This window comes from Echiichthys vipera (assembly GCF_963691815.1).
Source record: "Echiichthys vipera genome assembly, chromosome: 17".
NCBI lineage: Eukaryota > Metazoa > Chordata > Actinopteri > Perciformes > Trachinidae > Echiichthys > Echiichthys vipera.
Window position 1 is genome coordinate 254,619 of NC_139842.1, and position 10,000 is coordinate 264,618.

The 10,000-nt window shown below is 34.9% G+C and overlaps 1 protein-coding gene across 1 annotated transcript in view; it reads left to right on the top strand.

Moving 5' to 3' along the window:
- Positions 1-3,811, top strand: part of ifnphi1 (interferon phi 1) — a gene marked incomplete at both ends in the record, with an annotated part of 5,661 nt that extends 1,850 nt beyond the window's left edge. The window contains 4 exons of the mRNA XM_083931173.1: positions 460-534; positions 767-907; positions 1,001-1,078; positions 3,710-3,811. Of these exons, the coding sequence (XP_083787299.1) occupies positions 460-534; positions 767-907; positions 1,001-1,078; positions 3,710-3,811 (396 nt within the window). The remainder of the gene's footprint in view (positions 1-459; positions 535-766; positions 908-1,000; positions 1,079-3,709) is intronic.
- Between the last annotated feature and the right edge of the window lie 6,189 nt (positions 3,812-10,000).

The following is a 10,000-nucleotide window of genomic DNA, read 5'->3' on the forward strand; positions in this document are numbered from 1 at the left end:
GTTCCTCTGGTTCTACGTTCCTCTGGTTCTATGTTCCTCTGGTTCTATGTTCCTCTGGTTCTATGTTCCTCTGGTTCTATGTTCCTCTGGTTCTATGTTCCTCTGGTTCTATGTTCCTCTCGTTCTATGTTCCTCTGGTTCTATGTTCCTCTGGTTCTACGTTCCTCTGGTTCTACGTTCCTCTGGTTCTACGTTCCTCTGGTTCTATGTTCCTCTGGTTCTATGTTCCTCTGGTTCTATGTTCCTCTGGTTCTACGTTCCTCTGGTTCTATGTTCCTCTGGTTCTATGTTCCTCTGGTTCTATGTTCCTCTGGTTCTACGTTCCTCTGGTTCTATGTTCCTCTGGTTCTATGTTGCTCTGGTTCTATGTTGCTCTGGTTCTATGTTCCTCTGGTTCTATGTTCCTCTGGTTCTACGTTCCCAGATCGGACCTTTATTTTGAAGTGTTTCCTGTTTCAGGGCGGAGAGCTCAGCACACACGATGGCCCCGCCCCCGTCCCGTACCGACTCTACAGCCGCATCAGGAACGCCACGGTAACCAATCAGAGCGCAGGACACGAGCTCTGAGAGCCAATCAGAGCGCAGGACTCACCCCTGTGTGTGTGTGTGTGTGTGTCTCTGTGTGTGTGTGTGTGTGTGTGTGTGTGTGTGTGTGTGTGTGTGTGTGTGTGTGTGTCTCTCTGTGTGTGTGTGTACCTGTGTGTCTGTGTGTGTGTGTGTGTGTGTGTGTGTGTGTGTGTGTGTGTGTGTGTGTGTGTGTGTGCAGCTCCAGGATCAGCTGCTCTTCATCAGGAACAGTCTGAACCTGATCTCCGGACTCTTCAACCACTCGTCCGTCCCCTGGGACGCCGAGCGCTTCCTGGTGTCGCTGCACCGGCAGCTGGACGAGCTCGACGCCTGCGTCAGGGTTTGTTTATTTATTTACATGTTTTAAACAACAACAACAACAACAACAACAACAACAACAACAACAGTGATTTCTGTGTGTTTGTGTTTTCAGGTGTCGACTGAAACTCGAGTCGACGTCAAACTGAAGAAATATTACAAGAGGCTGTTCAGGAGCTCGGTGACGCGCTGCGTGAGTGTTGTTCTTCTTCTTCTGACTGTTGTTGTGTTGTTGTTGTTCTGACTGTTGTTGTGTTGTTGTTCTGACTGTTGTTGTGTTGTTCTTCTGACTGTTGTTGTCATCCTGACTGTTGTTGTGTTGTTCTTCTGACTGTTGTCGTGTTGTTCTTCTGACTGTTGTTGTCATCCTGACTGTTGTTGTGTTGTTCTTCTGACTGTTGTCGTGTTGTTCTTCTGACTGTTGTTGTGTTGTTCTTCTGACTGTTGTTGTTCTTCTGACTGTTGTTGTTTTTCTGACTGTTGTTGTGTTGTTGTTCTGACTGTTGTTGTGTTGTTGTTCTGACTGTTGTTGTGTTGTTGTTCTGACTGTTGTTGTGTTGTTGTTCTGACTGTTGTTGTGTTGTTGTTCTGACTGTTGTTGTGTTGTTGTTCTGACTGTTGTTGTGTTGTTGTTCTGACTGTTGTTGTCATCCTGACTGTTGTTGTGTTGTTCTTCTGACTGTTGTCGTGTTGTTCTTCTGACTGTTGTTGTGTTGTTCTTCTGACTGTTGTTGTTCTTCTGACTGTTGTTGTTCTGACTGTTGTTGTGTTGTTGTTCTGACTGTTGTTGTGTTGTTGTTCTGACTGTTGTTGTGTTGTTGTTCTGACTGTTGTTGTGTTGTTGTTCTGACTGTTGTTGTGTTGTTGTTCTGACTGTTGTTGTGTTGTTGTTCTGACTGTTGTTGTGTTGTTGTTCTGACTGTTGTTGTGTTGTTGTTCTGACTGTTGTTGTGTTGTTGTTCTGACTGTTGTTGTCATCCTGACTGTTGTTGTGTTGTTGTTCTGACTGTTGTTGTGTTGTTGTTCTGACTGTTGTTGTTCTGACTGTTGTTGTCATCCTGACTGTTGTGTTGTTGTTCTGACTGTTGTTGTATTGTTGTTCTGACTGTTGTTGTTCTGACTGTTGTTGTCATCCTGACTGTTGTTGTGTTGTTGTTCTGACTGTTGTTGTGTTGTTGTTCTGACTGTTGTCGTGTTGTTGCCCTGACTGTTGTTGTCATTCTGACTGTTGTTGTAGTTCTGACTGTTGTCATGTTGTTGTTCTGACTGTTTTTGTTCTGACTGTTGTTATGTTGTTGTTGTTCTGACTGTTGTTGTGTTGTTGTGACTGTTGTCATGTTGTTGTGACTGTTGTTGTGTTGTTGTTCTGACTGTTGTTGTTCTCCTGACTTTTGTTGTTCTGACTGTTGTTGTGTTGTTGTTCTGACTGTTGTTGTCATCCTGACTGTTGTTGTGTTGTTGTTCTGACTGTTGTCGTGTTGTTCTGACTGTTGTTGTGTTGTTGTTCTGACTGTTGTCGTGTTGTTGCTCTGACTGTTGTTGTCCTGACTGTTGTTGTTCTGACTGTTGTCATGTGTTTGTTCTGACTGTTGTTGTTCTCCTGACTTTTGTTGTTGTTCTGACTGTTGTTGTGTTGTTGTTCTGACTGTTGTTGTTCTGACTGTTGTTGTCGTTCTGACTGTTGTTGTGTTCTTGTTGTTCTGACTGTTGTTGAGTTGTTGTTCTGAGTGTTGTTGTGTTGTTGTTCTGACTGTTGTCGTGTTGTTGTTCTGACTGTTGTTCTGTTGTTGTTCTGACTGTTGTTGTGTTGTTGTTCTGACTGTTATTGTTCTCTTGACTGTTGTCATGTTGTTGTTCTGACTGTTGTTGTGTTGTTGTTCTGACTGTTGTCGTGTTGTTGTTCTGACTGTTGTCGTGTTGTTGTTCTGACTGTTATTGTTCTCTTGACTGTTGTCATGTTGTTGTTCTGACTGTTGTTGTGTTGTTGTACTGACTGTTGTTCTCCTGACTGTTGTTGTTCTGACTGTTGTCATGTTGTTAATCTGACTGTTGTTGTGTTGTTGTTCTGACTGTTGTCGCGTTGTTGTTCTGACTGTTGTTGTGTTGTTGTTCTGACTCTTGTTGTGTTGTTGTTCTGACTGTTGTTTTTCTCTTGACTGTTGTTGTTCAGAATGTTGTCTTGTTGTTGTTCTGACTGTTGTTGTGTTGTTGTTCTGACTGTTGTTGTTGTTCTGCCTGTTGTCATGTTGTTGTTGTGACTGTTGTTGTGTTGTTATTGTTCTGACTGTTGTTGTGTTGTTGTTCTGACTGTTGTTGTGTTGTTGTTCTGACTGTTGTTGTTGTTGTTGTGTTGACTGTTGTTGTTGTTGTTCTGACTGTCGTTGTGTTTTTCTCCTGACTGTTGTTGTTGTTGTTGTTGTTGTGTTGACTGTTGTTGTTGTTGTTGTTCTGACTGTTGTTGTTATTGTTCTGACTGTTGTCATGTTGCTGTTCTGACTGTTGTTCTGACTGTTGTTGTTGTTGTTCTGACTGTTGTTGTTATTGTTCTGACTGTTGTCATGTTGCTGTTCTGACTGTTGTTCTGACTGTTGTTGTTCTGACTGTTGTTGTTATTGTTCTGACTGTTGTCATGTTGTTGTTCTGACTGTTGTCGTGTTGTTGTTCTGACTGTCGTTGTGTTGTTCTCCTGACTGTTGTTGTTCTGACTGTTGTTGTTCTCCTGACTGTTGTTGTTGTTCTGACTGTTGTTGTTGCTGTTCTGACTGTTGTTGTTACTGTTCTGACTGTTGTTCTGACTGTTGTTCTGACTGTTGTTGTGGTGCAGGGGGGCAGTCGGGCGTCCTGGGACCTGGTCCGGGAGCAGAGCATCCTGAACCTGGAGCAGCTGGACCTGCTGGTGTCCTTCATCCTGAGGACGCGGCTCTGACTCAGCGTTTATTCATTTATTTATTTATTTATTTATTTATTTATTTATTTATATTTATTTATATTTATTTATTAAAAACACCTGAAAATAAACAACAACATCGTTTGGTTTCAAGTTTGTGACAACAACACAACAACAGTCAGAATTACAACAACAAAAACAACAACAACAACAACAACACAACAACAGCCAGAACAACAACAACACAACAACAGCCAGAACAACAACAGTCAGAACAACAACAACAGTCAGAACAACAACAGTCAGAATTACAACAACAAAAACAACAACAGCCAGAACAACAACAACAATGGCCAGAACAACAACAACAGTCAGAACAACAACAGTCAGAACAACAACAACAAAAACAACAACAGCCAGAACAACAACAATAGCCAGAAGAACAACAACAGTCAGAACAACAACAACAAAAACAACAACACAACAACAGTCACAACGAAAACAACAACAACAACAGTCAGAACAAAAACAACACAACAACAGTCAGAACAACAACAACAACACAACAACAGTCAGAACAAAAATAACAACAACAACAGTCAGAACAAAAACAACACAACAACAGTCAGAACAACAACAACAACACAACAACAGTCAGAGCAAAAACAACAACAACAACAGTCAGAACAAAAACAACACAACAACAGTCAGAACAAAAACAACACAACAACAGTCAGAACAAAAACAACTAAACAACAGTCAGAACAACAACAGTCAAAACAAAAACAACAAAACAACAGTCAGAACAACAACATCAACACAACAGTCAAAGCAAAAACAACAACGACAACAACACAACAACAGTCAGAACAACAACAACACAACAACAGTCAGAACAACAACAACACAACAGTCAAAGCAAAAACAACAACAACAACAACAACACAACAACAGTCAGAACAAAAACAAACACAACAAAGACGCAAAAAGACACAAAAAGACACAAAAAGACACAAAAAGACACAAAAAAGACACAAAAAGACACAAAAAAGACACAAAAAGACACAAAAAGACACAAAAAGACACAAAAAGACACAAAAAAGACACAAAAAGACACAAAAAGACACAAAAAAACACAAAAAGACACAAAAAGACACAAAAAAGACGCAAAAAGACACAAAAAGACACAAAAAGACACAAAAAGACACAAAAAGACACAAAAAAGACACAAAAAGACACAAAAAGACACAAAAAAGACACAAAAAAGACACAAAAAGACACAAAAACACACAAAAAAACACAAAAACACACAAAAAGACACAAAAAGACACAAAAAAGACACAAAAAGACACAAAAAAGACACAAAAACACACAAAAACACACAAACAGACACATAAAGACACAAAAAACACACAAAAACACACAAAAAGACACAAAAACACACAAAAAGACACAAAAACACACAAAAACACACAAAAAAGACACAAAAACACACAAAAAGACAACAAAAAGACACAAAAACACACAAAAAGACAACAAAAAGACACAAAAAAGACACAAAAACACACAAAAAGACACAAAAACACACAAAAAAGACACAAAAAGACACAAAAAGACACAAAAAGACACAAAAAGACACAAAAACACACAAAAAAGACACAAAAAGACACAAAAACACACAAAAACACACAAAAAGACACAAAAAGACACAAAAAGACAAAAAAACACAAAAAGACACAAAAAAGACACAAAAAGACACAAAAACACACAAAAAAGACACAAAAAGACACAAAAACACACAAAAACACACAAAAAGACACAAAAAGACACAAAAAAGACACAATAAGACACAAAAACACAAAAAGACACAAAAAAAGACACAAAAAGACACAAAAAGACACAAAAACACACAAAAACACACAAAAACACACAAAAAACACACAAAAACACACAAAAAAGACACAAAAAGACACAAAAGACACAAAAAGACACAAAAACACACAAAAACACACAAAAAGACACAAAAAGACACAAAAAAGACACAAAAGACACAAAAAGACACAAAAAGACACAAAAAAGACACAAAAACACACAAAAACACACAAAAAAGACACAAAAAGACACAAAAACACACAAAAACACACAAAAAGACACAAAAAGACACAAAAAAGACACAATAAGACACAAAAACACACAAACAGATACAAAAAGACACAAAAAACACACAAAAACACACAAAAAGACACAAAAACACACAAAAAGACACAAAAAGACACAAAAACACACAAAAAACACACAAAAACACACAAAAAACACACAAAAAAGACACAAAAACACACAAAAACACACAAAAAGACATAAAAAGACACAAAAAGACACAAAAAAGACACAAAAACACACAAAAAGACACAAAAACACACAAAAAAGACACAAAAAGACACAAAAAGACACAAAAAAGACACAGAAACACACAAAAAGACACAAAAGACACAAAAAAACACAAAAACACACAAAAAAGACACAAAAACACACAAAAAAGACACAAAAAGACACAAAAAAGACAAAAAAAGACACAAAAAGACACAAAAAGACACAAAAAACAACAAAAAGACACAAAACACACAAAAAGACACAAAAAGACACAAAAGACACAAAAACACACAAAAACACACAAAAAGACACAAAAACACACAAAAAAGACACAAAAACACACAAAAAAGACACAAAAACACACAAAAAAGACACAAAAAAGACACAAAAGACACAAAAAGACACAAAAAAGACACAAAAAAACACAAAAAAGACACAAAAAGACACAAAAAAACACAAAAAAGACACAAAAACACACAAAAAAGACACAAAAAAGACACAAAAAGACACAAAAAGACACAAAAAAGACACAAAAACACACAAAAACACACAAAAAAGACACAAAAGACACAAAAAGACACAAAAAGACAAAAAGACACAAAAAGACACAAAAAAGACACAAAAACACACAAAAAAGACACAAAAAGACACAAAAAAGACACAAAAAGACACAAAAAAGACACAAAAACAAACAAAAAAGACACAAAAGACACAAAAAGACACAAAAAGACACAAAAAACACACAAAAACAAACAAAAAAGACACAAAAAGACACAAAAAGACACAAAAACACACAAAAAAGACACAAAAAGACACAAAAAAACACAAAAAGACACAAAAAGACCCAAAAACACACAAAAAAGACACAAAAAGACACAAAAAAGACACAAAAACACACAAAAACACACAAAAGACACAAAAGACACAAAAAGACACAAAAAGACACAAAAAAACACAAAAAGACACAAAAAGACACAAAAAAGACACAAAAAGACACAAAAAGACACAAAAACAAACAAAAAAGACACAAAAAGACACAAAAAGACACAAAAAAGACACAAAAACACACAAAAAGACACAAAACGACACAAAAACACACAAAAAAGACACAAAAAGACACAAAAAAACACAAAAAGACACAAAAACACACAAAAAAAGACACAAAAAGACACAAAAAGACACAAAAAAACACAAAAACACACAAAAAAGACACAAAAAGACACAAAAAGACACAAAAAAGACACAAAAAAACACAAAAAAGACACAAAAAGACACAAAAAACACAAAAAAGACACAAAAACACACAAAAAAGACACAAAAAAGACACAAAACACACAAAAAGACACAAAAAAGACACAAAAACACACAAAAATACACAAAAAAGACACAAAAGACACAAAAAGACACAAAAAGACACAAAAAAACACAAAAAGACACAAAAAGACACAAAAACACACAAAAAAGACACAAAAAGACACAAAAAGACACAAAAAGTGTGTTTTTGTGTCTTTTTTGTGTGTTTTTGTGTGTTTTTGTGTGTTTTGTGTCTTTTTGTGTCTTTTTGTGTCTTTTTTGTGTGTTTTTGTGTCTTTGTGTCTTTTTTGTGTGTTTTTGTGTCTTTTTTGTGTCTTTTTGTGTCTTTTTTGTGTGTTTTTGTGTGTTTTTGTGTGTTTTTGTGTCTTTTTGTGTCTTTTTTGTGTCTTTTTGGGTCTTTTTTGTGTGTTTTTGTGTCTTTTTTGTGTCTTTTTGTGTGTTTTTGTGTCTTTTTTGTGTCCTTTTGTGTCTTTTTTGTTTGTGTTTGTGTGTTTTTGTGTGTTTTTGTGTGTTTTTGTGTCTTTTTTGTGTCTTTTTGTGTCTTTTTTGTTTGTTTTTGTGTCTTTTTGTGTGTTTTTGTGTCTTTTTTGCGTGTTTTTGTGTATTTTTGTGTGTTTTTGTGTGTTTTTGTGTCTTTTTGTGTGTTTTTGTGTGTTTTTGTGTCTTTTTTGTGTGTTTTTGTGTCTTTTTTGTGTCTTTTTGGTGTTTTTTTGTGTCTTTTTGTGTCTTTTTGTGTCTTTTTGTGTATTTTTTGTGTGTTTTTGTGTGTTTTTGTGTCTTTTTGTGTCTTTTTGTGTGTTTTTGTGTCTTTATTGTGTCTTTTTGTGTCTTTTTTGTGTGTTTTTGTGTCTTTTTTGTGTCTTTTTGTGTCTTTTTGTGTCTTTTTTGTTTGTTTTTGTGTCTTTTTGTGTCTTTTTGTGTCTTTTTGTGTCTTTTTGTGTCTTTTTTGTGTGTTTTTGTGTCTTTTTTGCGTGTTTTTGTGTCTTTTTTGCGTGTTTTTGTGTATTTTTGTTTGTTTTTGTGTCTTTTTGTGTGTTTTTGTGTCTTTTTTGCGTGTTTTTGTGTATTTTTGTGTTTTTTTGTGTCTTTTTTGTGTGTTTTTGTGTCTTTTTTGCGTGTTTTTGTGTCTTTTTTGCGTGTTTTTGTGTATTTTTGTGTGTTTTTGTGTGTTTTTGTGTCTTTGTTGCGTGTTTTTGTGTATTTTTGTGTGTTTTTGTGTGTTTTTGTGTGTTTTTGTGTCTTTTTTGTGTGTTTTTGTGTCTTTTTTGCGTGTTTTTGTGCCTTTTTTGCGTGTTTTTGTGTATTTTTGTGTGTTTTTGTGTGTTTTTGTGTCTTTTTTGCGTGTTTTTGTGTATTTTTGTGTGTTTTTGTGTGTTTTTGTGTCTTTTTGTGTGTTTTTGTGTGTTTTTGTGTCTTTTTTGTTTGTTTTTGTGTCTTTTTGTGTGTTTTTGTGTCTTTTTTGCGTGTTTTTGTGTATTTTTGTGTGTTTTTGTGTGTTTTTGTGTGTTTTTGTGTCTTTTTGTGTGTTTTTGTGTCTTTTTGTGTCTTTTTTGTGTCTTTTTGTGTCTTTTTTGTGTCTTTTTTGTGTATTTTTGTGTTTTTTTGTGTCTTTTTGTGTCTTTTTGTGTCTTTTTGTGTCTTTTTTGTGTGTTTTTGTGTCTTTTTTGTGTCTTTTTGTGTCTTTTTGTGTCTTTTTTGTGTCTTTTTGTGTCTTTTTGTGTCTTTTTGTGTCTTTTTTGTTTGTTTTTGTGTGTTTTTGTGTGTTTTTGTGTCTTTTTGTGTCTTTTTTGTGTCTTATTTGTGTGTTTTTGTGTGTTTTTGTGTCTTTTTTGTGTCTTTTTGTGTCTTTTTTGTGTGTTTTTGTGTCTTTTTTGTGTCTTTTTGTGTGTTTTTGTGTCTTTTTTGTGTCTTTTTGTGTCTTTTTGTGTCTTTTTTGTGTCTTTTTGTGTCTTTTTCGTGTGTTTTTGTGTCTTTTTTGTTTGTTTTTGTGTGTTTTTGTGTGTTTTTGTGTGTTTTTTGTGTCTTTTTTGTGTGTTTTTGTGTCTTTTTGTGTCTTTTTTGTGTCTTTTTGGTGTTTTTTTGTGTCTTTTTTGTGTCTTTTTGTGTCTTTTTGTGTCTTTTTTGTTTGTTTTTGTGTGTTTTTGTGTCTTTTTGTGTCTTTTTTGTGTCTTTTTTGTGTGTTTTTGTGTCTTTTTGTGTCTTTTTTGTGTCTTTTTGGTGTTTTTTTGTGTCTTTTTGTGTCTTTTTGTGTCTTTTTGTGTCTTTTTGTGTATTTTTTGTGTGTTTTTGTGTGTTTTTGTGTCTTTTTGTGTCTTTTTGTGTCTTTTTGTGTCTTTTTTGTGTGTTTTTGTGTCTTTTTTGTGTCTTTTTGTGTCTTTTTGTGTCTTTTTTGTTTGTTTTTGTGTCTTTTTGTGTGTTTTTGTGTCTTTTTTGCGTGTTTTTGTGTATTTTTGTGTGTTTTTGTGTGTTTTTGTGTGTTTTTGTGTCTTTTGTGTCTTTTTGTGTCTTTTTTGTGTCTTTTTGTGTCTTTTTTGTGTCTTTTTT